Here is a 27,797-nt window from a genome sequence, read left to right as displayed (position 1 = left end):
AGCTGCAGCGGTTGTAAAGGCTCTATATCAGGGGTGTTAAACTCATTTCACATTGTGGGCCACATAAGGCCTCGGTAGATGTCAAGTGGGCCGGACCATTAAAATTATACCATACTCTGCTATAAATAACCAGAATATCATGTCTTTCCTTTGTTTTGGTATAAAGACGCATAAGAACATTCGAAAAATGTTGACATTTAACGAACATATCTTTTACAAAACATTTGACAAAATGACTTGACTCTGTTTTTAAATTGAGTGTCTTAGTCTTCTGATAGGTCCGAAATCCTGTCTGCTAGAGTATTCCTCGTCAGACTAATATTGGCAAAAGCTTGTCTCGTCTCGGGACATACAAGTTGAGCTACCTTCATCATGCCTCGTTCAACAAAGTCACCGTCGGAATACGGCTTTGATGCTAATGCAATTTTGCTAGCAATTAGGGAGTGGCTTTTACTGCTCTGTTGGGTCTGTCTCAGTGACAGACTGAGACTGCTGTCTTCTTCTCTGATCAAAACAATGTTGTCTTCTACTCTGATCAAAACAGTGTGCCCCTAGCTGATAATCCATGAATTGCAGCATATTCTATTCTTTGCGTCTTACAATGCAGTGCACCCTACATATGAAAACAGTTCTAAAATAGGCCATTCATTGTGCAGAAAATACGGTACATTTGAAGTTATGATGAGGAACAAAACTGAAATCCATTCATAAGAACCAGGGTTATAATCAGTTTGGATTTTTCATTAAAGTTACTTTTTTCTTTTTCGAATTCTGTTATCATTACTTGTCATTTGTTTTTAGAGCATAAACATGTTTTTTCTTTTTCAAATTCTGTTATCATTACTTGTCATTTGTTTTTAAAGCATAAACATGTTTTTTTTATTTTTTTTAAAAAGGTTTTCATTTAGTTTCTTTTTTATTAGTTACAGTTTTTCGATATCAATCAATCAAACTTTATTTAAGTAGCACTTTTCAAACATAAAAATGCAACTCAAAGTGCTATGCAGTTAAAAAAAAATCACAATTACAGCATACATGGATATATATCTCCACAAGCATGTCTATGCTTTTGTATACAGTCTATGATTAAATGCTTTTATATACAGTATAGATGGATAGATAGATAGATAGATAGATAGATAGATAGATAGATATGGGGGTTTTTTGCTTTGTTTTTTTATGTAGCGCACTCAACATCACTTTGTATTTGATGATATCCAAAATGATAATGATGGGTAAACTGACAGTGTATACAAATGCTAAGAGGCTAGCTGCATCATGAGAAAAAGTATTTTTGGACTCCAGCACATGAATTAAAAAAAAAAGCAATCCAGTAACCTTTCGAACTCCTTGGATGAAGTCTTTGGCGCTTCGCGGGACAAAACCCTGCAGCTGGCGTGTGCAGGCCTCAAGGGAAGAGGCGTGAGCTACAATCAGCACATTGTTTCCTAAGGAAAGCCGAAACAGGATGCAACTGTGGACAAATGCTTGTCACAATACATGCACATCATTAAAAAAAATTGCACCCTTACAAGGCATTCGAAAATAGAAATGAGTTCAATATCATACAAAGGCAATGGCTCAATGCATTCAGCACCACAAGGTCATGAGCAGCTACTGTATGTATGAGGCGTGCTTTCTCTTTTAACCTCAATTTCTTTCTCATTTTGTCCCCCATTCCAACACATATCAGGTATACATTCACCCTCCTCTGCCAAACTCTTACCAGTGTTTTTGCAGTCTGATAGGATCTCTTTGGTCACTTGGTGGCTTCGACTCATGTAGTTCTCATACGATTCGGACACTGTAAGCTTACCGATGGGGATCAACGGTCTGTACAGAAATAAATACCTGCTCATTTATGTGCTTTAAATGTGAATGATTGATTGAAGAACTGCGGACATCCACAGCTGAATGATGTTTGGAAATATACCTATAGAGCTTTGGGGTGAGGTGGCCAATGTCGAGTAAAAAATTATTTTAATGGCAAATACCTTCAAATGCACTCGCAATTACTTTTGAAGCTACTCGCAAATACAACAAACTCGTAAATATGTTCGAACGTACTTGGAGGCTAAAAGCTACAAACGAAGCATTTCCTCATAATGCCACATGGGATGCCACAATTGACTTCCGCATGCACATTAGGGATGTGAATCTCAGCACGGAAGACGATTCGATACACATCTCGATGCACTACAAGCGGTCCGATACTTAAACGATACATGGAATTTTCTGGCGACAAGATGCGATATGTTTCACCGTCTTCACGATGTGATACGACGCGATACACATTTAGTTCAAATCAATGCGATCCGATACGATACAATGCAATTTGTTGCAATATTGTGCAATTAAACATGATCCAAATAAGCAGAGAAAAAAAGTTTTAAAAAAGATGGAATTCAGTATGGTATTGCAAAAAGGATACCACTTTATTCCTTATGAACAGTAAAACGTGTAAAACCCTTTCACAATTGGGTTTTGTGCAAAGAAAATGTAAACAATTTGGCACCTGAGACTCACAGCTGTTGCTGTAGTGTAAACACAAATGCACTACTCTCACTGAGTGTCTTATATGAAATATCCATCTCCATAGGACAGGAAAAAATACATTTTAAACAATGTGGCAGTCACAGCCTCAAAGCTGCTCTGTGTATTGTAGTGTACACAGACCACTCTCACTGAGTGTCTCAAAATGAAATGTCCAAAAAAGTCATCCATATATAGTTTTTCCTTGCGCGGTCAGAGTGAGCTGCAAGGGGACCCCCAAAATAAGGTGATATTTTTCTGATCCTGACCTGGTTTGCCAAGAGTTTCTCTGGCGTCCGATGAGGAACTGGACGGGGATGCGATGGAGCGAGCGGGAAACTTGTCGGTGATGTGGTGCCATCGTTTTAAGTGGGTCTGCATATTTGTGGTGCTGCCGTTGTATGGCTTCTTAGTGCGACATTCTTTGCAAATTACGGAGGTTTTAAATTACGGAGTTACGTCTTTCTTTTCGAAGCCATACTATTTCCAAACAGAAATTCTGAATGTTGCGGGTGCATTAAATATAGTAGTTTCCTTGCTGCTGCTTGCGCGTGTTTCGCGAGTAGTGTACTGCACTGCATGTGACTCACGGCTTCCGTCCGTATTCAACACAAAACGCAAAAATAATGATGGTGCATTCATTGCGCCTAGGAAAGGGCAGATAGGGGACGTTTAACATCAGGGGTGGGCAACCCACGGCCCACGGGCCGGATCCGGCCCGTTGGTCTTTTTAATCCGGCCCGCCGAAGATTGGTGAACAATTGAGGTTTGATTGCATTAATTTCGATTTGGACTTGTAATGACAGGTATTTCAACACCAGGTGGCGCAGTTACTTCAGGTTGCAGAGCACAGGGAGGGAGGGGAAGACAAAGAAAGAGGGAGAGAGTAATGACCATGGAAGAAAGTGATATGTATCTGATTAAACGAAGCGGGTAACAAAGTACGAAACATTCAGGAGATGCCTGGAGTCAGAAAGACTCAAATCTACGAGACTTTGAAAAACAAGGAAGCGATTCTTACGCAGTCCGATTCTGGCAATTTCCATGCTCAGAGTGAATTGCTTGTGGCTCGAGTAAATGAATTTCCTAGAATGGTTTGATTATTATCATGTTAAAAACGTTCCGCAAACTGGACCGCTGATAAGAGTCAGAGAGCAGTCAAATGTGTAGAGCGTGAACAACAGGGGGCTCAGTTCACATCCTTGAGGGGAACCGGTGCTGAGTGTGATGGTGGAGGAGAATGTTACATTATTACTGGCATACAAAGACATTGTGCTATCTTCTTTATTTTCTATTTCTATTTCGAACCGGCCCTCCACAATATTTTCTGCTTCTCATTTCCCCCCCCTGGGAAAATAATTGCCCACCCCTGTTTAACATGAATAAAACGCCACTTGAATCGGATTTTACCGATACCCACCAATGTATCGTGATGAATCTAGATTTCACCCGTCAATTGCGTCATACCCAGTGAATGAGCCGATGCACTCGCATCGCACACGTGCGCATCGCTGCATCAATTAATATCGATTCTTTTCCACACCCTTAATGCACATACACCGTGGCATTATGGGGGGAAAAAAAATCGAACCTATTTTTAATCAACCAATACCAATACATTTGAAAATTAAGCCACCAATGTGCATTCTTGGACGGTCCGGGGATCCAGTGGTTAGCACGTTGACCTCACAATGAAGAGGTACCGGGTTCAATTCCAGCTCCGGCCTTCTTGTGTGGAGTTTGCATGTTCTCCCCGGGCTTGCATGGGTTTTCTCCGGGTACTCCGGTTTCCTCCCACATTCCAAAAACAAGTATGACAGGCTGATTGAACACTCCAAATCATACCTAGGTGAGAGTGTGAGCGTGGATGGTTGTTCGTCTCTGTGTGCCCTGCGATTGGCTGGGAACCGGTTCAGGGTATCCCCCGCCTACTGCCCGAAAACTGCTGGGATAGGCTCCAGCACCCCTCGCGACCCTTGTGAGGACAAGCGGATCGGAAAATGGATGGATGTGCATTCTTATTTTACAGTTTTAATATCGCTCCAATGCATTGTAGTTGGAGTCTAAATGCTACCTTCGACATTTTTTCCCCATTACGCATGCGTAAATCAGTACCCCGGAGCATTTTGAGGAAAAAAATGCGACCTTTGAAGCTTTTCAGCCTTCAAGTACGTTCGAACGTATTTGTATTGACATATATTTGAATGTATTCAGTTTCCATACTCAGGTGCCCAGTTTAGAAAAAGAAGGGAAAAAGCAGTCAAATAAAAGGAATGCAGATTTCTATAAGCGGTGTGAGTGACAGTCGGCTGGAGGCTATTTATTTGCCTCTTGCTAGTATGTTACTAAGCCACAGAAATCGACTGTATTTGGTATTTAATTTTAGCCCTAATGATTTTGAGAAAAAGAATAGCTTCTGTCGGGGAACCGCGATGTTTGGATACATGTTGGAATAGTTTTGAAAAATGCACTTTGTTTTGAGCAATTTTTTGCAAAATAATTGTGCTCTAACCGCAAAGACACAGAGTCAGAAACTAAAGATTTTTCTCATGCGTTGTCACCTGTATGTCGTGTCCACACTGAAATGGGTTGCAGCAAGGTCAGCAGGAGGTATCCATGAAGGCAAGGAGTTCCTAGAAAGCCATTTGGTCCATTCAAAAAGACCCGGCTCCACCCGAATTTTCAGCTTGCCGTCCTGCTGCATACCTGTCCCATGGAAACACATCTGGTGCAATTAGGAGGATGTCAAATCCAACTGACTTTTGGCGAAGAATTTTCCTTACCTTTCAAGATGCTCTGGGCAGTCTGAACACATCGCAGAGCAGGTGAGCAATACACAAAATCTATCACAATGTTACCTTCTAAAAGGGCCTCACCTGAAAAACATTTCATACAAATCTGTAATATCAAGACAATATTATATAAATTTCGGAAAACACTTTTTGTTTTTGTTTTTTTTTAACATGTCATACCTACTAATTGTGATTGCATGGATCCAAACACAGTCACAGGTGCGTCCATGTCATAATCCCTTTGTGCTCCCCACAGTGGCAAAGTCAGCGGCATATTTAAATTGGTACGGACGTATCTACCTGCAAAAAAAGTATTCCAAGATAAGAATGTTATTCTAAAAAGTCTTCACCAGATACAGTATATCTTGTGACAAACGGGTGCTCATATCCCAATTTTACCGTATGTGTCAGCAGTTACCGGTACTCTGGTTACTGAACCAAATTATTGTGGCCCTATTTGCAAGAAATGGTTATACTGGAAGCACTCTAAATTGTCCCTGGGTGTGAGCGCGGATGGTTGTTCGTCTATGTGTGCCTTGCGATTGGCAAGAAATTCAGGGTGTACCCCATCTACTGCCCGATGACAGCTGTGATAGGCCTTGGCACGCCTGGCGAGCCTTGTGAGGCTCAGCAGATCAGAAAATGGATCCAGGTTCTGACACGAAAGGCATTAGCATACAAGGATAATGATAACCTTTACTGTCTGAGCAGAGTGAGAGCCAGTGTTTTCCAAAGACCACGTCCATTCTTTCACCGTGTCGACAAACAAAAAATGACCGCTTGGGCTGACGAGTGTGATTACCAGTAATCCGCAGGACCTGCTGTAAAAAAAAATAAAAAATTAAAAAGACAGAATTTAATGACAATGTTGGAAAATTTGCTGACTGCAATTAATGGGGTAGTTTATTTTATTTTATTTTTTACACTTAGGTCTCTATATTCATGCCTTGTGCAAGTCCGCTGTGCAGAGTGTTGTAAAGCTGTGCACAGGAGGGCCTGTCTTATTTTGATATTTTTGCAGACATACGTAGCTTTAGTTAGAAAAGGGGTTTTGGCACCGTTGTGGGAGTGAACACAAAAAACTTGCATTGCAGCCAATCAAAGCTGCTCCTCTCATCCCCTTTAAAATTAGCGCACAAGAGATGCAAAGTCCTTGACATGACAGAAGCAGAAACTGATTTCCTGGAGTCCATGCAGGAGATCAAAGAGAGCAAGGTATGTTGGTGAGAAACTGCAAGCGGACCTCCACGGGTGGATGATGTAAAGTTGGCCAACAGATCTGTGAAGTAGGTACTTGGAAACACCCTTCAACCTCGATAGCACGTGTCCGTGTGTGACTGTCCACCGCGACCCCACCAATAGCTGTGTCATATTCCGGGGGGGCGATTTTAACCCTTTCATGCACCCTGTAACTTCATAACATGATAAGCTGTCCACTGTAGTAACTGCTGTCCCTGAATGGGTTAAACATATGATGAAGATGTTTATCATAATAAAAATGTGTTCAATGAATTAACTCCAACAATGATTCAGAGGGTTCGATGCACGCCGTTATCATATTTGAAGAAATGAAATCAGAATATATCCACCAGAGCTCAGATTCTGTCTGCCTGTACTTAAATCACATTCACCCAAACACTCTCTGCACCAATTATTCGCTGCGGTTATAGCAGATACAAAGTTTTGTCTACTTTGAGTCTTTAACTTGTCAAGTGCACCGGGGGCGTGTCAAAGAACACACCCTCACTATGCTGAAACGCGCCATCTGGCGCAGAGCCGTCTGGCAAATTAAGTTTAATTTTATAATTCTAACTCATTTAAGACACTCATCAAAGAGGTGAGCCAAGTTGGTCACGTAACGCATCCGTCTCTCAAAATAACAAACCAACCTGCACTGGATGACAAATAAGACTGACAGTTGGTGTGTCTCCAGGACTTGTATCATGGTGTCGGCTGTCCAGCAGTCCGACAAACATTCCCCTCTCCCTAATGGTTTTATCAGAGGGCTCAGAAGTGAAGAATGAATGGGAGCTATGACGGAGAAGAACATACAGCATGTCACCAAATAGAGCACTACGACCATCTGTTGCTTTGCAGATTTATCTGAATTGAATGAACAAATTGTCGCTGATATTTTGCGGCTGTTTATAACAATCACACAGAGACTATAGAAACAGTTGAAGTCCATCATCAATAAGGAACTGGAGGAACAGTGTATTTAAAAGTTTGTCCACTCATGGTCAAAATATGTCGAGGTGGTAAAGTGGTGCCTTAAGATATGTTCAATACGTGACCGCGCTCAGAACTAAAAACATTTGTGACTCAAATCAGCTATCCCCATTGAATATTATGGAAATGTCATTGATCTGTTCTACAATCCCTTCTTTTGCCACATTCTTTAATTTTGATGGGCATTGTGCAGTCTTTTCTCGTGTACATGCCTTGGCCATTTGGGGGAAGTATAATACGGACACCGACGAAGAATAGTTTCACAGCTACTGTAAATGACTGAGCTGCAGTAATAGTCATTTTTTGCAAAGGTTAGATTTTGCGCACACAATCATGTTTCCAGTAAGTAGCACTATTCAAGTCACTTTGCCACAGAAATGGTCAGCATGGTAAACTTTGATGAGGGTTGTGTTTCCAACACATTACATGGCGGGGGGATGGCAATAACAGCACCAGGTATGTAAAACATTGTGATCTCATACTGCTGCAGTGCTTCTCAAATAGTGAGGTGCCGTCAAGGGGGGCGCGTCTCACCTCGAGGAACATGCTTTTTTATTTTATTTTATTTTTTACTGTCCTAGAATAAAGTGCAATTGCACATCCATTAAATTAGGGGGCAGTAAGTCTCTCATTGGTAGAGTGTGCACAGGGAGCATTTGCTCTGTGTTTTGTTTGCACTGAGCATGCGTGCTTTGTACACGGCACAGAGTATGAGTATGAAATGCAGACACTAAGTCGACAGGCGTAGAGAGATGGAGAAAAGAGAAGGTCTCCCGAAAGCTAAGACAAGGAAATATGACGACGTGTATGTCGCGCTTGGCTTCACCGTGACTACGGTGGTAGACGAGGAAAGACCGGTGTACCTACTGTGTCTAAAAATGTTGGCAGGGGACAGCATTACACGCCAAAGAAATTAAGGTGTCACTTAAAGACATGACACCCTAATCACGCTGATAAGCCGCTTGAGTTTCTTTCAGCGAAAACGTGCCGAATATTGGCAACAATCATCCCGCTTTGCGACTGCTACTTGCAGCCATTAATCCAGACATCATTTTTCATTTAAAACAAATCTGCACAAATAATTTTATATATTTTTGTTTTGAAGGTTTTCATAATGCATTAATATTGTATGTAATTGTATTTTTCAGTATTGTATGGTTTGACATGGTCAGTCAAAAATGTTTATAGTTTAATTATTTATTTTATTTTTGAATTTCAGATGCACTTTAAATTTTTGCTGTCCCAGTTACTAAAACTATTTGTTGTAAGTTGGCCCATATTTCTTTCTTTCTTATTCTCTCTCGTTAATAAGGATACAGTGTTATGCAAGTGTGTACTTATAACAATTTATAGACAAATTATACTATTTATAGTCGCGGGGGGGGGTGCTTCTTCCGAGGGGGGGGGGGGGGGGTGATGACAGAAAATAATTGAGAAGCACTGTACTACTGTATACCAGTGAAATGAAATCTGTGTGCTACGCTCACCCATGGAAGACCCAAGTGTCAGACTCGTCAGCTAAGCCCACGTAGTTTTCGGGCAGCAGACCTGATAGCCCGCTGGCGAGGGAGGTCCCGTACACCCAGCCCTCCGTGGCGTTACTCTGGTCCATTGGAGACATGAAGACAAAATCCCCCACCACCAACTCCATCTCATCTTCATTCTGCGGCGTGTAGGGGTACATCACTCGTAGAGTCTGCAAGTGGGACAATATATACTGTAGCTGATACAAGCAGTATGACAAAAAAATGCTGCTACATTATTGGGATTCATTTACTGAATGAACAAGATTTAGATATTGATATAGCTCTCCTTTTAGTATACGATACCTTTAAATGAGTGGTTCATATGGTTTGAACAGTTGTTTTTTTTTTAAGTCACACCGAATCGGTTGGTGACTTGTGAAGACATGACTGGGAAAACATCCCAAGATGCATTTTGGAGGACGATGACAATGGCCAAAATGGGAAAACCATTTATCATGAAATAGGATCTAAAGGACAGTACAAATTTATTGAACTCTAATCACATGATAGATAACATAATGATGACATAACTGTGATGAGTTATGGAAATAAGTCAGAGCCAGGGGGGAAGTGCACAAGTACACAGCCGTTCCACTTACAAAGAAATTAGTGTAGGAAGTACGTTACAAAGACTATACTCACCCAGTTCACGAGACCACACTCTGCTTTTTTATATTGAGAAACGGCTTTTGTTCCAATAAATATTTAATGTGAGAATACAGATTATGCTAGTCTTCTCCAATTTCCATCTACGGTCTATATAACAGAGCGGTTCCTACAAATACAGCATATCAAAAATGAACAGCAGATGTACTACTTCTGATTTCAGCAACCACATATAGAACAGCAACGACAAGTAATGGTTGAGTGTTACCTCATGGTTTGCAAAACGAATGTCCCGGGAGAAAAGAACTGCCAGCCAATCACAACCTAGCTTCACCTCGATGCCTTTCGCCAGTTTTTCCAGTGTGGCGAGGTGATCGCTGGGGAAATTGTAGGCCAGTGTTACATGGAGCTGTTTCTTATGAGGCTCCACATGGACCTCTGCTTAAAAAAAGGAGATCTTTGATCAACCTAATACTGTAATATAATACGTGCAGTGTGTGTGTACAGTATTGTGCTATGGTCTTTATTTGATGTGTTGCTTTAGGAATGTCATTTTGAGCATATCAGATTATGAATAAGCAATAACATCAGAAAACACAGATCAAGTGAGCCATGTCCTTTACCTATATATATATATATATATATATATATATATATATATATATATATATATATTAGAGCTGTCAGGTTAGCGCGTTTTTATTGGCATTGATTTAAATGAATTTTAACGGGATTAAATTTTTTCTTGCGAGATTAACGCGGCACAGGTCACAGCGGATGTTACGTTGCTCTATAAATAAACCAGAAACAAAACAAGAGAGCTGCATATGTCCGCGCACGTTTGTTTTGCCAGCCACAGCAGCGCGAGACACCGAAAACGGATACTTAAAGAGTTTATGAATGGAAAGTTTATTTTTAAAAAGTTGCCAGATTGCTCCACTAACAAGACCAAAGTTACCTGTATCATACAGGTAAACGATGTATGCCACTGACTCGATTGTTAATTGTTTGGAATTATTTTGTGTGGAAGGTTACAGTGTTCCGTGTCGATATAAATAGAGCGGGTGAGCTTCTCTGAGTTCGTCTGACAGTGACGGTAAAGTTCAGCGGTGCACTGGTAGCGACCTAGCGAAAATAAAACGTCTCCAGTGTTGTCGAACCAAGTGTAGTCATCCGAAATGATGTCTACACAAAACCGTAGAGAGACTACTGCGCAAGAAGGACCAACACAATCAACATAGTATGCAGCAAGTGAAGTATGCAACCATGGCTTAAATCCACTGTTGGCTGAGTACTAGTTTACCTTAGATGTGCACTTTATAATGTTATATTGCTCTGTTTTGATTCCATAAAAAGAGCTGTTAAAGCAGCTGTTGTGTGACAAACTATTTTTTTCACTGTTGTTGATGGACAGTAATATTGTCTGAGAGAATATGTGTGAATAACTGCTCCAAGGGAAAAATGTTCATGTAAAATTGAAAATCAAAATTGTTATTTCAGTTAATATTTGCATTTCGCACATAGAAAACATATTCATGATTCCATGTTGATGAGAGCATTAAAATGGGGAAAAATAAGACAAAAAATATAAAAGGAAATTCAGAAACGATAAAAAATGCATGAGGAATCACAATTACCGGTCATTTTTAGTGAATTTGAGTTAATTATGACAGTTGCATTTTTAATTAGATTAAATATGTTAATCGTTTGACAGCTCTATATATATATATCAAAATTCATTTAAATTAATGCCAATAAAAATGCGCTAAACTGACAGCTCAAATATATTTATATATGTTCAATCAATGGCCTATTTTAAAACAGTTTTCAAATGTAGGGCTCACTGAATTATAAGGCGCATAGAATAGAAGCTAGAATCGTGGCTGCGGTTGCACTTTGCATCAACTAGATCGGGGGTTGGCAGCTAAAATAGTCAACATGCTCTAAAAGTGCGTCCCGTGCTTTGTTCATCTTGGGGGCCTTTATGGCTGTTGCTCATTATGGCATGCGTGTATAAGTGCGTGCGTATGCGCGCGTGCAGTAATGAGTCGATCTCGGGAGGCTGGTTGATCGAAAAGTAGATCATCGGTCAAAAAAGTTTGGGCACCCCTGCCCTAATCTGTCTGTCAACCATGAGGCACATAATTGGAAAACAATTAGCCCATATCACACATTGACTAAGATCTATCATTCATTCATTCATCTTCCGTACCGCTTGATCCTCACTAGGGTCGCGGGGGGTGCTGGAGCCTATCCCAGCTGTCTCCGGGCAGTAGGCGGGGGACACCCTGAATCGGTTGCCAGCCAATCGCAGGGCACACAGAGACGAACAACCATCCACGCTCACACTCACACCTAGGGACAATTTAGAGTGTTCAATCAGCCTGCCACGCATGTTTTTGGAATGTGGGAGGAAACCGGAGCACCCGGAGAAAACCCACGCAGGCCCGGGGAGAACATGCAAACTCCACACAGGGAGGCCGGAGCTGGAATCGAACCCGGTACCTCTGCACTGTGAAGCCGACGTGCTAACCACTGGACTACCGGGCCGCCTGACTAAGATCTAATTTGGCACTAAACTCCCTGAAATGATTCTTGCTCATTAGTCTCGTTTTCATCTGCGGTTTGTGAAAATCAGAGTGACATACTGAGTGAGTGCTCTAATAAGCCAACTGGACCTCCAATTAGTCATTGTTACAGCTGCAAAAGAAAATTACTCATGGTTCATCACACGATGGGTGATGAGTAGGGTGACAAGCTATTATAGCATATCGACTTTATCCCTTTGCGTCATACCAGCTTTCCTGGCTGCCTCTGTGCCGAAGTCAGCCGCAAACTGTTTCAGCACCTCAGCCACATGCTCCTTTACGAAAAGACCAATGAAGTTGGAGGAAGTGTACAGTTCCAGGGGCAAGGGGCTGGGAAATCGACCCCGCCACTGCTGTACGGTAGCCTGGAGGGCCTCACAGAGAGCCTCTACCTTGTGGTCCGCACACTAGCGAAAATGGAAACACAAAGAAATGCTGAGATTGTTACATTTAAATTCAAACCCCTTGAGTTGAGGTTGGAGGAGTTCGCTGAACTCACCATGAAGAACTGGCACAACGTGATGTGTGGGAAAACGTTGTGGGCTTTGTTTTTGCCACATGCGACCCGACTCTGTTGCCAGAAATGGGAGAGCTGGTTCTGAAGTGGTCCACTGGGTCGCAGGTAAAGGACAAACTCCCTGGGTAAAGGGTCATCCAGGAATGGGTCATCCACATGGGAGAACAACCTGAAAGACGAAGGAAATATCTTGGTGGGCATGCAGCAAAGATATTATTCATCACTGTCACACTGACATTTGTTTGTTAGCAAGAAATAATCATTTGAATGAACATTTTGACGAAATGTGGGTGGGAGGCAATAGGGAAAAATGGAATTCATTTTGGCTAGAATCCAGATAGATAGATAGATAGATAGATAGATAGATAGATAGATAGATAGATAGATAGATAGATAGATAGATAGATAGATAGATAGATAGATAGATAGATAGATAGATAGATAGATAGATAGATAGATAGATAGATAGATTTTTAAAATTTGTTTGTTTATTCATTCATTTTCCATGCGGCCCGGTGGTCCAGTCGACCTCACAGTGCAGAGGTACAGGGTTCGATTCCGGCTTCCTGTGTGGAGTTTGCAACAGTCTCCCCGGGCCTGCGTGGGTTTTCTCTGAGTACTCCGGTTTCCTCCCACATTCCAAAAACATGCATGGCATATTAATGAAACACTCTAAATTGTCCTGAGGTGTGAGTATGAACGTGGATGGTTGTTCGTCTGTGTGTGCTCTGCAATTGGCTGGCAACTGGTTCAGGGTGTCCCCTGTCTACTGTCCAAAGGCAACTGGGATGGGGTCCAGCACCCCCCATGACCTTGTGAGGATAAAGGGGCTCATAAAATGGATGAATGGATGTCTACCCATAATATCTCAGTATTGACTAGTGTCAATGACAAAATTAAGGCATCTGCATAAGTTGGATACCTTTAAGGGGTTTCAAAATAGTACTGATCCAAATTAGGATTTTGTCCTTGTTAGAGGTCGGCACAAATGAGGACCATTCTAATTATAATGTGTTCTGCTTTGCATTTCAGTTCATATCCCAGAAAATGGTGAGCGCACCCTGCACACAAATGATTGCCTTCCAAAACATTTACTGTCCTATATACTTATTACTGTTCCAAGTACTCATTTCGGATGAGAGCTCCTGCGGTTTTTGCCCAAGAGAGGGCAGTGTCACACATCACGGTCTTACTGAGTCCTAATGTTATTTACAGTGTGTGTATTCCCCCCCCCCCCCCCCCCCCCCCACATCTACTGCATAGTCAAGCCTTGTTTGCACTCACCAGTCGCAAGCTGCTTGAACACTCCGGCCTCCGGTTGACGCTAGCGCTTTTAACCTGCAACATACAAAAGAGTGCAACATTGATAATACTGTGCGGAGTTTGCAACAGTATCCCCGGGCCTGCGTGGGTTTTCTCCGAGTACTCCGGTTTCCTATCTTCTGTTCGGCACTGAACTATGAAATTGATACATTTTCTAATTGCCATTTACAAATGGTTTGACTGTTAACGATAACGTTTCTCATCATCATTATCATAATCATCATTATTGTACTGCGGAGTCCAGTAGCACCAAAGAACACAGCCACAGAAGGCATCGCCAAGCAATGTGTGGCCACAGGAAAGGTCCACATACAGTTTAGACAGTGGAAGGAAAACTAAAGCGATGATTTGGGAGTGTTCAGCTATCACAAGAAATCCCTCACAGTTACATGTAAGAATGTGTGGGAATACATTCCAATAAAATGTCATCAGATAATATGGCAACAAACACATAGTGTATCATCGCAATCACCACACACACACTAAAAGGAGCTGTGAAAAGTACTGTAAAAGTAAGTAAGCGCTTTGAACTAACAACATGCCATAGATGGAACAATGTCAGCATCTGTGTTATTGTCTGCCCCTTATTCTGCCTTTGGGGGAAGGCAAATTCTTTACAACAGAATAATTGAAATTTTTGGGTTGCGTTTAGTAAAAGCTCATATTTCACAAATGAGCGGAACTCTTTTAAGTTCTGTTCATGACTCTGTGTGCCATGCGATTGACTGGCAACCGGTTCAGGGTGTCACTCGTCTACTGCCCGAAGACAGCTGGGATAGGCTCCAGCGCCCCCCACGAGCCCTGTGAGCATAAAGCGGCTCAGAAAATGGATGGATAGATGGATGTTTATTAGTTATGATTTTGTTTTTCATGAATCCAGCTGACATGCATGTTGTTATGCTGACAGGCCAGCTGAGAAGTAATTTCAGAAACTCCCAAATGAAATATTTTTACGTCCCCAGCAAAGTATTTAGACAAAATACATTAAATAAAGCATTAAAAGACCCATGGTGATCGGAAGAACGGTAATCTATATACGCTGCTGTTAGTAGCCTAGCGTTATTGTTCGCAATTCATAGTAGGTTGGTGTCCTACATTTTCATTGCTAAGGCACCTGTAGTTCTGTGGCGTTGTTACCCACCCAACACATTGTATTGGCAGCCTTCTGCAGCATGGTTAGTTGCAAACCAGAGCATTCCATCCATGCACTCATATTTTGAATGTTTTCGTACAGGATTTCATCCATGTACACGAATAATACTTTGAATTGAATGTTTTTGTAAACAATAACCAGTTTTTGATTGATTGGACTCGCAATACAATTTTTAAATAACATTTCCAATTGCCACGCATGATTTTACTTTTTTTTTAAAGGTCAACTGGGAAGTCATTTTAGAAAATCCCAAACGAAATAATTTGATGTCACAAATAATCAAACAAAATGCATTCAAATAAATCTTTTTTGAAAATTTGACAAAGTAAGTTTTCTCGAAGTGATGAAGAAGTGATGAAGTGAAGATCACGATGAGCGTCAAACCTGGAATTGTGATTTCACTTTAAAATAACAAACGCGAGGAAGAAAATCAGAATGTACAGCATGCGCATTAGAGATCCCGAAATCAGAGGAGTTGAATTATTGTTAATTTTTAAATGAATGGTTCGTAACTTTTTCACTTTCTTTCCACTGTGTGTCCAATGGGCATGCTGGCAAGAGTGATGTTTTATTGGATTTTGCTTTCCGTGTTGCCATTGCACAAATGTCCAATGTAATTCCTTGTGTGAAATCGCACATTTCCTGTTTACAAACCAGACAAACACAAAACACACGTGCAAAATGGCAGACATGAAAACAAAGTGCCACTAATCAACACATAATTCAAGTTCACTTCCGTCGACATCGTTCTGCAAGCTGTGAAGTTCAGAATCAGTTCATACTTTGCCAATTGAAAATGACTGAGAAGAGAGTGATGTATTTCACTAACAGTAACCTTGGAGTACGAATTCAGGTGGAGACCATGGAAAAATGACCGGCCTTTTTCCCCCTGCATTAGCTGCATACAGGGCAAGTGAATTAATTGCTCAGATGGTCACATTTCTGCAGAACTTCACTTTGTAGGAAAACAAATATCAATGGCAGTTTTTTTTGCTCTCTAGGCCCATAACATATGCATGTGAAACATGAACAGGTTCATCCATACGTCTGGGACTCATGCCTTGGCTAGCAGAGTAAATAAGCACATCTCTCAATCAGATGGACAGAGTCGACCATAAAAATGTCAAAATCGTTCGTAAGTCGACTTCATAATTGGATAAATGTGAATAGATACGCTTTTCTGCACTGTGTATAAAGTTGTGGCAATATATCACTTATAGGTGGTGGGCAACAGGAGGACGCTCACTAAACTAAAAGTTATGATGGACAGTCCCTCCCACCCCTTCCAGCCCGCCCTGACAGCACTGGGTAGCTCCTTCAGCCAGAGACTGTTACACCTGCGCTGCAAGAAGGAGAGATACCGTCGCTCGTTGCTACCGACTGCTGTCAGGCTGTTGAATAAATATGCGTGAAAACCTGTAACCATAAAGCCACCTGATGCTGTGTTTTCTATGCTGTTGCTAATTTATTATATTTATTCTACAAATATATTGCTAATGCTTTATTTTATATTGCATTTATACTGAACTGTGTACAGTTCTTTTCTGAAACATTTATTTTGTGCAATGAAACACTTTATCCCCCACCCCAATGTTGCTGCTGCAGACTGCAAATTTCCCCAGTGTGGGACAAATAAAGGTTATCTTATTTTATCTAATCTTATATAGTGTACGCCAGGTGTGCCCAAACTTTTTGGACCGAAGATCGACTTTTCGATCAACCAATCTCCCACGATCGACCAGTTACCGCAGACACGCACGGACATATTCCCGCACGCCATGATGAGCAACAGCCTGACACTGAGGCATGTGACACACTTTTGCAGCCTGTTATCTATCGAAGCTCACACATACCGTTTTAAAGTTCTTCCACGGGCCCTCTAGATTCCTATTCTTTGCCCGTGCCCTCGGCGAAACAAACTTTGAATGGGAATAATGATCACGATAAAAGATATAGCGCAACAGCTCTGATCACAAGCTGCAATTGCAGACTGCTGAGCGCTAACAACTTCCGGTGACACAGTTGACACGCCACCGTAGGTTAAAGATTTGCTTGCTTTATTTTATTTTATTTTTTAAAAATATTTTTTGTGAAAATGAGATTGATCAGATGATTAGGGTGCAGTGTGCATTAACACACAGAAGAATATTACTAACATGCACAAAGACACATAAATAGTTGTTTGTTTGTTTTTTTCTCCACTACAAGGTCGACTTGGGGCCAAAGTGATCTACCGGTCAACCGCGATCGACGGAGTGGGCCCCCCTGGTATACACATTTCAGGGCTACTCTTGCTGTTGAGCCAATTTTGCCGGACTGCTGAGTGGTTGAGGCATTTTTCTGCTCTATCTCAAACAGTTTGTGGCCTGAAGAACACAAAAGTTTCAACCTAAATGCGGTACAACACACATACCAACCATCAGACTGTATTAGAGTAATACAGACACAAAATCAAAGTCAGCAAAGGCCGGACTGTCGGAGGTTATGCTGACTGATTTTCCTGTGCTGTGGAGTTCGTCTTAAATGTTAAACATGTTGAATATTTGTTGAAAATCATTCTGTGGATGGTCAACATTGTTTTTCCGAGAAATGAGGGGTCTCTCACATTTCACATGACAATATCGTCAATAAAATAATTTGGGGTGCTATTTTTGTAGATAGCGCACCAGCGGCCTTGAATTACCTGGTTGATCCTGCCAGTAGCATATGCTTGTCTCAAAGATTAAGCCATGCAAGTCTAAGTACACACGGCCCGTACAGTGAAACTGCGAATGGCTCATTAAATCAGTTATGGTTCCTTTGATCGCTCCGCCGTTACTTGGATAACTGTGGCAATTCTAGAGCTAATACATGCAAACGAGCGCCGACCTCCGGGGACGCGCGCATTTATCAGACCCAAAACCCACGCGGGTCCGGCTCCGCGGGCAGCGGATCCTGATTTGTGATTTTCCGGCAATCGCAAGGATGCTGCGTGTCTTTGCCAATTTGGCAGACCGGTCTCGCCAACCTGGACGTGATGCCGCAGCACAGCAAGTGCGGTTGGTGATGTTTCTGTCGGAGGGACTCAGGCAATGTGCTCTTGGTACGTTTGAGCGGGGCACAGGCAGACAAATAACAAGCTCCACGGACATGAGTGGTTAACGTCAGACATATTTCATTCATAAATGCACAAAAAGCTGGCATCAAAATTTCTAAATCATAGTAGAAGACAACTTATTGAATGCATTAGGATTAGGTTTAGGTTCTCAGAGTGCCCAATTCACAGCGCAGATGTTTTGGATCCCCTAGTGCGCTGAATTTGAAAGGACTGAGAAGAAGAATGAGAGGACCAAGTGGAGTTAATTGGCCATGATCAAAGTCACCTTTGAACACTCCCACAGTGGCGCAAAACTCATCTGCGAAATGACCAACACGCGGTCCAACGCGCCGCAGAATTACAGTGCAAGGATTTATGCCAGAGCCCTTAAAATGTTGCTCTTAATGTGCGCGGATTCTTCCTTAAAAGATATTGTTAGTCACTGACTGACAAGGGGGATTACAAAAATGTGACAATTTTCAAGAAACAGCCTCAGAAAAAAGAAGGCTGTTGTTTGTATGAGTCTTGTATGTCTCATCGCCTTTCTTGACCAAATGCCCGTCAGAGGAAGCCATCTCACTTCCCTAACGGCTCACCCACTGCTGTAAAAACCTGCTCACTGCTCCAGTGTGTCATCAATCGAGCGATTCCTGCATTCACTAACGCAGAAGTCAAATCTTGTGTCGCATAAGAAATCCAGAAAATGGATGAATGGATGGATAAATAAGTGTCCAGTCAAAGGCCTTCAAGTTGCATCTTGCAAATTGGTAACAAAAAGTACACTAAATTTGAGACGGGCTAAAAGGACGTCTATTGTGTGGCGCAGGTGGTGTAACGCGACATTGGTGGCGTTGATCGACGTGGGATAGTCCCTCTGTTTTCCCATTGTAGAAATCAATTCATTGAATGAATTATAATCATTATCACCATAATCGCACCACCCTGACAGCAAGTATTGCGGCAGGAGCGGTTGGAGTTCACACACAGACGCGAAGTCTGTGGTGCAAGGCAGTTTCCATTTGCCCACGTCACATGTGTGGCTGACTGCATCAGCCAAACCGTGAGATTTTGCAGTTTACCTGAAACCCATTGAATCAATTTCTGTTCCCGCAATATTTCCAACTGCCGTGTTTTTAATGCAAATGAGGCATGCCGCCACGATTGGTTGGGAAAAGGCTATGTTCCATCCCTCAACGGCGCAAATGCCCCCTCACACTCATTTCTACCAGTACAAAGTCTAGCAAAATACCTAAAGAACGAAAACTCCAGCCACAGCCACAGTTAGACTGCGCTTTGCGCTAGACCTGCGCTGGGAATGAAAATGGGGCGTAAGGTGTTCAAACCATTACCACGTGAGAACATGGGTGAGAAATGTGAGGTGAGGCAGTGACAAACTGATTGACTGTGCTATCATCATGTTTGCAGAAGTCTTTCCAAAGTGTGGTCACCACTAAGCTATTTTTGTGACAAAATTCGACCTGCTGACCAGAACTGTGATGAAAAAGCACAATGTGAGGCTGGCAATATTATGGCATACAGATGGGGGGCAGCTCAATGGGTGCTTGTTGCTTTTCATCTTCGCTGAGGCTCTTGAAAAGGTGCTCCTTTATTATTATTTTTTTCAAATTGTCAAAATGAAGAATAAGTAACAAAAACTTTTTGAAATTCAAATTTAACCCTTTCATGCACCCTGTAACCTGATATGCTGTCCACTGAAGTCCCTGAAAGGATTAAACCCCCAATTTGACCTTCCATGAAAGAAAATGTTATCTGTATGAAATTTGTTTAAAGCATCTTAGGTCAAAATGGTGAAGATGATGAATGATGAAGTAGATTTTCATTTCGACCATTTGAGTATGAATTGCAAAATTGCAGATGCAGTACAAATGTACTCTCGCCATTTTCTCACCATTATACAAATGTGAGGTCCCTTTTTTTTTCGAAAGCTACTCTTTTGAATTTGTAAACCGCTTTTGTAAATCCAACTGATGGAATAAGTGCTTCAGCGGCAGCCACAAATTTTGCTGCCCATCACTCAGCAATCGCCTTTTTTCCAAATACATTTGTAATCTTTGGCTTTTGACTCAGCATGACTCAGACTTGATCTTAGTTTTACTGTTTTGTGCTTTCTACTGTCTTCGTTATTAATTCATTATTTTATTGTTTATTGTTGTATATATGATATTTTCTCCGCGTACAGCACTTTGAATATAGCACTGGTTCTTTTAAAATGTTCCATAAATACAGTTGATTTGAGTTTAATCTAAAAAAAAATGGCCACGTTTCAACGCAATTTAAAATCTCAGTATGCACATCACAAATCACGGTTATTAGACAGAGAGAGAAATGTTACTCAATTTTCGGCACTGTTAGTCATGGTCTCCCCGTTCCAATCCCTTTGAAGGGGTGAGTATGTATGGGGAGGCAGCAGGAGCTGCGGGATGCAGGCTGTTGAAGCCAATCCGGTTACTGTTTTGGCAAAGGGGCCAAAAACCACAGATGGCTCTGTCATCACTGAACTCAACATGGCAAAAGGCCTTGGCAGAAGTCAACATGCTACGAGGTGCCATGTGTATTACTGTACAGTCACCCACAAATGAACACTCACACAAACACACGAACATCAACACGCTCACACAAACGCACACCAAATTGGGCAGGGGATTAAATAATACATCAAATCTACTTCCTGATCCTATCAACTCTACTCTATTTACAAACTCCAAATAGAAACATCCACTGTGTTTACAGATTAGTTCATGTGCAGCAGTAAGTAACCAGTAAATAACTAGCGACAGTAAGATGTTAATCTTTTCGAGAATGAGGCCAACCAGACAACAGCAGTGTTGTTTAAAAACAAAACAAAACAAAACAAAACAAAAAAATAACTGCATGGTTTGATGAGGAAATATATTTCCATGTATGCTATAGCTCTGTGATGTGGGGGATTTATAAATCAATTCAGTTTTGAATTGACTCAACTGACCAAGAACGACTTACTGCCTTATTGGTGTTTGTAGTGTATTCAGTTGTGATACTGTTAGCTTTAGAGCAGTGATTCTTAACCTGGGTTCGATCGAACCCCAGGGGTTTGGTGAATCGGTCTCAGGGATTCGACGGAGCCTCTGCTGTGGAGGTGAAGACACACTCGACTCAACATGTCACTTAGTTATGAAACGCCCGCGTGACCATCACTGGCTGCAGATGATCACATTCCATTGCTTGTCCACTCAGTGCTGTGGGAAATTTAGTTTGCTCAGTAGCCAACGTGTGACTGTTGTCATAGTACGTTGTGCGATATTTTTAGAATGTATTAATACCTGCTAACTATGTTGAGTAAAAAATAAAAATAAAGTGGTCAGACGCTGCTTTGTACTTCATTGATTCACATCTGTCGCAGAACACAATGGGACTCAGCATCTCCATGATTTGTCATGCCAAGTTGAGCAACTCTAGTCTCCCACCGGCAAAACTGAAGGAACACATCTTGAATTTTTATTTTTCAGTAATGAAGGCTTCGATGAATGTGCATATGAACTGGTTGTGTTCAGTACCTTTAATAAGGTTAAGAACCACTGCTTTAGAGGTACATGGAAAAGGCCTGGCAAAGCATTTCGAAGCGGTGACTTTCAGCCTCCTATGGAAAATCAAGCGAAAATGTTTGTCATGTGCTTTTAAGGAACAACATAAAACTCTATAATACTCTACTTGATGAAAACATTCAGTAAAAATGAAATTAAATCGAATGTTAACAATTAAACCGTGTTTGAAACATTTGATACTTCGATTTAATGAACATGGTGTTGCTCCTTCTGGTGTGCATGTCTTTTGTTTTTAGGGAGCGGCATAATACAAACAAAAGGATACACTGTGCCGAGCAAGTTTCATTTTTTTCGAGGAGGAAAAAGAAGATATGCCTGTGGACATTGCTATTTTATCTGCCTTCATCATTAAAACACCACAAGACCATTTCATTTACTCGTCCATCTGTGGCATTTTGGATTGTGTGTTAGCATCATGCTAAATGGACTTACATAAGGTGAAGCTGTGAAGTTAGTTTCAATACACAACATGTACTAAATGTTTAGTTTTACAGTAAACTTAAACTGGGAGAGGCAAAGTACATCTTGAAGCCATTTTTGGGAAGAATTGTTTGTTACTTGCTCTGCGATTGGATGGCAACCAGTTCAAGGTGTTCCCCATCTACTGCCCGAAGACAGCATGGCCTCCGCCTCGTGAGGAAAAGCGGATTCGAAAATGGATGGATGGATGGATGTTCGTTACCTGCTAAATGTCTACTTGTTGAGGATTTAGCAGAGTTGACTTAACTGACACCACATAGTGCTCTTCCCTCAAATCTGTTCAAAAGTCAAAGCGCTCGGCACCACTCTACTCATTATTCACAACATCACAGAACTCCTGTTGCAAATGTTACAACCTATTCTGATAGAACAATGAAACCGCTGTGTCAGGAAAATGCAGTTCATTTGTAATGCCACGCCCAATCATTAATACCGTACTTGAATTTCATCCTCACACGGTGGAGACACTTGAGTGCCCCCATAATCTGATAAGGTTGTCTGATTCCCTGCTTCCGCACAGAGCATCAGATGAACCATGACATGAGCACCAAGCTTTAGTAACAGTCAGTATGCATCAAATGCACCACTATCCAGACCGGATTCATTTCCAGGCAATTTCAGAAAGAAGAATACTGTTACCCATGTTTTCCTTATTGTGCAATAAAAAAGATGACTCATCAAGTTAAATCATTCTGCTCTGATTGGTTATCTTGAAATAGTCCGAAACAGCAAAATTTGATTGTGAGGACAGCACAGATGTAAGCCTCCGCAATAAACTCGGCATACATCGAAAACAAGAGAAACTCTAAATAATGTATGACCAACTCCACTGTACTCAAAAATGGATCACATTTAAACATCTTTTACTGATGGAGCAGAAATGATGCACTGCATTGCATTTGCTTTTCTCCATCTTCTAATGCAAGCAATTCAAGTGGTAGATGAATTCAATATGGTCACCATGGGGTAAATTGAGCCAGTCTATTTTATTTGTTTATTTCGGCTGGATGGAAATGTAATCAGGTAAAAACTTTCCAACAGACTTTGCATCATTGTCCACTGTCACACTTACTTCTCCTGTGCACATTCCGTAGCCTCAACATTTTTCGCTGTTAATGTTTAGTGTATTTTAAAATTGAACCAACACCTATTGTATACATTATGCACATTTGCACTATGACACATATTAAATCATCTATACATACAAAAATATATACAAATATATTTCACGATTTTGGGGTAGCAAGCTTTTTTTGTCTTAAATGTATAAGACAGCGAAGTCAGATTAGGAAAAAGCATTGTGTGAAAGAAAGCTAAATTAAACACTTGTTTTGTTTTTCATGTACTCTTCTTTATTTATCCAAATTGTTTTGCTTTGATTCACAAAGGGGCGAGGCGCGAGCCATTCCACTCTGTGCTCGTTGAGACTTTGGAATTCTCAGTTTGCCTCTGAGGTAAATCCCTGAGCTGGGTAACTGGAAAAAAAGCACTGCGAGCAGCCTCTCGCCCAACTACAGGCAACGTGTGTGTGTGCGCGGGCTCTGAGGTGCTGCCAGGCCACCCTGATCCCCTCCCACGAGCCAGCCCAGCCCTGGCTTCGAGGGAACCTGGTTGGTCCTACCAGTAGAATACGCTTGTCTCATAGATTAAGCCACGCAAGTCTAAATACACATGGCCCGTAATCTAAATTTGTAACCTTTCAAGCCTTTGTTTTATCATAAGGTCCCATTGTTGTTCTCCCCATCTGCCATTGCGATATTTGTAGTAAAAAAAAACAAAACAGTCTTGGATCTTCATTGGGATCTCTAATATCCAACCTGTCCATCTTGCGCATGTATTTCTTTGTCGTTTTCGGCAAAGTGAGATATGAATTCACTTGGATGAAATGTTGACAGATAAATGCAAATTTTATCACTGTGCTCTATTGTAAATACCGGTACTGCCTGCCGCTGCTACTATTCTGCCAGGATAGCTGTAAACAAGTAAACGAATGCACACCGCATCCGGAGGTCTGTTGGCGGCGCATCGGACACAACCATTTCTTTTTGAAAGATGTGTGGAGTGAGTGTGTGAAGTGATGTTTTTTTCCGAAAATATTTCTGTAGATGTTGGAGTTCATTTCACTGTTGCCTTCATCACTTGAATTCTGTTAAACTTTCAACTCTTTCATCAACCTGTGCAACCACACACAAGGTTAAGGATTTTAGACAAATAATCAATTTAGAATCAATGGCCTGTCTGTTGGCGGTCTGAACGGAGTCATAGGTTGAGTGAGTACTAGACAGAATAGGCAGCTGCTGAAAAGTCATTCATTCCATCACTGTTGGTTGCAGACTCTCAGTCATTGTTTCACTGCAGTGACTCACAATCTCGTGTCCATTCTGCCGTGAAACACCAGGAATAGCTCCACTGGGCAATGATTGGCAAGTAGGTTAGAAACTTAATGCATCTCACAAATACACTCATTGGCAGCAATGATTATAATGGTTTGGGGTTGTTTTTAAATTATAAAGTACAGTAGTTAGTTTTAATTTTGATGTGACTTTTTTCTGTTAGTTTTAATTTGTTTTTAGAGTAGGTTGTTGGTTTGTTTGTTTTTTGTTGAAAATTTAGGTTTTCATCATTTTATTATTATTATTATCATTATTATTATCATTATCATTTAATGTATGGAGAATTTGTCGAGGGCAAGATAAACAAAGGTTAAAAGTATTGTGTAAACTACAACTCAGAACCGACTGTTTGACTTTCCTTCTTGTAAACAGACGCACAGCAATACCAAAATAAAACAATTTCAAATGAACCACCAAAGCTCACATATGAAATTAATTCTCAACTCACCTCAACTGTATTTATAGAGCACTTTCAAACAGCCACCGCTGCATACAAAGTGCTAATTGACAATGATGAAAACGAAGGAATAGAGTTCCAGCTAGTTTTGGTTAGTTTTATAAATGCAAGATAAGGTTTGGGTTTGTTTTTGTTTTTTCAAAATCAGTTTTGTTTTTATGTCACTTTGGTAACGAATATGTTTATTCAATTTTAATCGGAGTTATTTGGTTAGTTTTAATGAACTACAATAACCTTGCTGGCAGCAACCTAACAGAAATATGATGTGATGCAGTTTCATTCCAGTACAACCTATAATTGTAATCATAAATACAAATGACGAACCCTCTGCGACTTTGTGAATCAAAATTGAGGATTATTGTCATTGTGGTCATACAGCATTTGGATTGGATCTGATTAGAGACATATAGCAGCTGGTAAATATGTATTTTCGTCTATTATTGCTGAAGAAAACACCCCCATTTACTTTAAAACGCAAGAAAATTGCTCTGTGCCCTGCTCCAGACACACGCACAACTCCATGCCAATGACCAACGAACAACAAAGAAAATAGTTACCGGTAATTTGACGTCAAAGAGAACGCAGTGAAGGACAGTACAGGATGTCATACGTAAGTAGAAACCACCAACAAAATTTCAATGTGGAAACCGCAAACAGCCTGTGAAACTGCCAAAGAACAGTGTGATCCTAACGTTACACTAACCAACTGTATCTGTGTAATTTAGTTTTGCACCATTCAATAACTCGACTGTCCTGACATTTTTAGTACTATACACACACACACATACATATACACTAGTGTAGATAGATAGATAGATAGATAGATAGATAGATAGATAGATAGATAGATAGATAGATAGATAGATAGATAGATAGATAGATAGATAGATAGATAGATAGATAGATAGATAGATAGATAGATAGATAGATAGATAGATAGATAGATATAGACATATGTGGTGCCGACGACCCGTCCACTAGAAAGCACTCGAACTTGACCGTTTAGGCAGCCCACATATCATCGGCCATGTCCACGTCAGCTCCCCGTGCGTTTTGTGACATGTATGTAACCATTCACACCGGACACTTACGCCCTTTGTCTCGGGAAGCCCATAGACAACAGCACATCCAGGTTGGAGCTGCATTTCGCGGAACCCGACCGGTTCTGACGGAGTCTCCGAGGAAGGACTTTACTGTAGAGCTCCTCTCTGGCTGCCATGCTCCAGCGGGTCGCCTGCAAGTAAGTCTCAAGACACGCGAGTGTCCCACGACTTTGTCGGGCCAGAACTGCACACCGGCGAGCGGATGGTAAATAAAAAGACGACCCAACCGGAGACAGAGCTACTCTATGTGGGCAGCCGGCAAGCCTACTGCTCCGCCTCTAGAAGAAGCAGCGAATAAGATGCGATTATTACCACGCACACACGCACAGTAATGTCCTTGCATTTGGGCAAGGAGAGCGCTCGCGCTCTCTCTCTCTCTCTCTCTCTCTCTCTCTCTCTCTCTCTCTCTCTCTCTCTCTCTCTCTCTCTCTCTCTCTCTCTCTCTCTCTCTCTCTCTCTCTCTCTCGTTCTCTCTATCAGTGGCGGATGCTGGTCTGACAAGGAGACGCTCAATTTCAGCCTACATCATAAAATGTGTCTGTTTATTTATACATGGATTGTACTCTCCGTTCCTTTTCAAGAAAATTTTCTGTGACCCTGTCATACCAACAAGGCATATTTTCCAGGGACTTAACTAGTGTCCTAAAACTACAGCAACTACAATAAAACCCAGCAGAAGTAAAAGATTAATTTGTCGTGAGTCATTTTCAACAAAGAGAGTGTCGCTCAGATGATTAGAAGTCTCCAGTTCAACTCAGAACAGATGGAGAATTGAAAAATGCTCCCACGATGCCTACACCAAAAGATCGGTGATTAGCTCATTTTGCTGCCAATCAAAAAGAGATTCAGGTTCAGACAGATCATCCAATCATCATGCAGAAAAGCTCAGCGTTCGGGCCAGCCCATAAACGCCCACTATCCATAGACTCCCAGAGATGCTGAGCGTCTGATGGGCGGGACAAAACCAGCATTTATCCAATGACTCGTCGCTTCAATGCATTGGGACAACTTTAAATGTGTCTTATTCTCTAGACGCCCACACGCTCAGAATCCACACTGTTCAAAGCACAGTGAAGCTGCAGGAATGAATGAGAAGAGAGTCGTGTCGTAACCAGGAATAAGAAGCTGATTCGGAACAAAAGTTGAGCGCGTTGTAGCGCATATTTAGTCAATGACATGTACACACAATTGTATGTACACGCATGTATTTGATCACTTATTTTTGGACATTTTAGGGGAAGCTGAGCTTCCCTTGCAGTCTTAGAGCAATCGCCTCTGCTCTCTCTCTGTCCACATCTATATATATTTTGCGCGTCGTCCCGCACGCGGTCTGTCCTTCCGTCTGTCCCTTTTCAAAACGTACCTACTTCACCGCGCCGCTGCGCGCCGCCACTGCGCCGCTCAGGCAGTGGCTCACTAC

At 41.5% G+C, this 27,797-nt stretch overlaps 2 protein-coding genes and 1 long non-coding RNA gene across 7 annotated transcripts in view; 1 reads left to right on the top strand and 2 right to left on the bottom strand.

Annotated features, from left to right (window-relative positions):
• Positions 1-26,750, bottom strand: part of ubash3bb (ubiquitin associated and SH3 domain containing Bb) — a 28,935-nt gene extending 2,185 nt beyond the window's left edge. Inside the window, exons 1-13 of one of the 4 annotated variants that reach the window (XM_052078924.1) lie at positions 26,366-26,750; positions 14,075-14,128; positions 12,773-12,959; positions 12,482-12,680; positions 9,954-10,126; positions 9,041-9,249; positions 7,214-7,355; positions 6,019-6,142; positions 5,505-5,624; positions 5,316-5,408; positions 5,094-5,238; positions 1,727-1,833; positions 1,339-1,448 (exon numbers count right to left, since the gene is read on the bottom strand). In XM_052078924.1, coding sequence (XP_051934884.1) covers positions 1,339-1,448; positions 1,727-1,833; positions 5,094-5,238; positions 5,316-5,408; positions 5,505-5,624; positions 6,019-6,142; positions 7,214-7,355; positions 9,041-9,249; positions 9,954-10,126; positions 12,482-12,680; positions 12,773-12,959; positions 14,075-14,128; positions 26,366-26,493 — 1,791 coding nt within the window. In that variant the 5' untranslated portion in view covers positions 26,494-26,750. Of the gene's footprint in view, positions 1-1,338; positions 1,449-1,726; positions 1,834-5,093; positions 5,239-5,315; positions 5,409-5,504; positions 5,625-6,018; positions 6,146-7,213; positions 7,356-9,040; positions 9,250-9,953; positions 10,127-12,481; positions 12,681-12,772; positions 12,960-14,074; positions 14,129-26,365 lie in introns of all 4 variants that reach the window. The other 3 variants (XM_052078925.1, XM_052078922.1, XM_052078923.1) reach the window with 3 other exon arrangements.
• The window catches only part of arcn1b (archain 1b), a 102,295-nt gene that overhangs the window by 50,233 nt on the left and 24,265 nt on the right, over positions 1-27,797 (bottom strand). The gene's annotated exons all lie outside the window — the stretch shown is intronic.
• On the top strand, positions 10,320-11,054 carry LOC127609310 (uncharacterized). The gene is made up of 2 exons (XR_007964529.1): positions 10,320-10,767; positions 10,850-11,054. It is a non-coding gene; the product is annotated as an uncharacterized LOC127609310 (long non-coding RNA).

The sequence above is a fragment of the Hippocampus zosterae genome, chromosome 10 (genome assembly GCF_025434085.1).
Source record: "Hippocampus zosterae strain Florida chromosome 10, ASM2543408v3, whole genome shotgun sequence".
Taxonomy (NCBI): domain Eukaryota; kingdom Metazoa; phylum Chordata; class Actinopteri; order Syngnathiformes; family Syngnathidae; genus Hippocampus; species Hippocampus zosterae.
The sequence above is the reverse complement of the archived record's forward strand: the minus strand, read 5'-3'. Positions and strand labels throughout refer to the sequence as shown.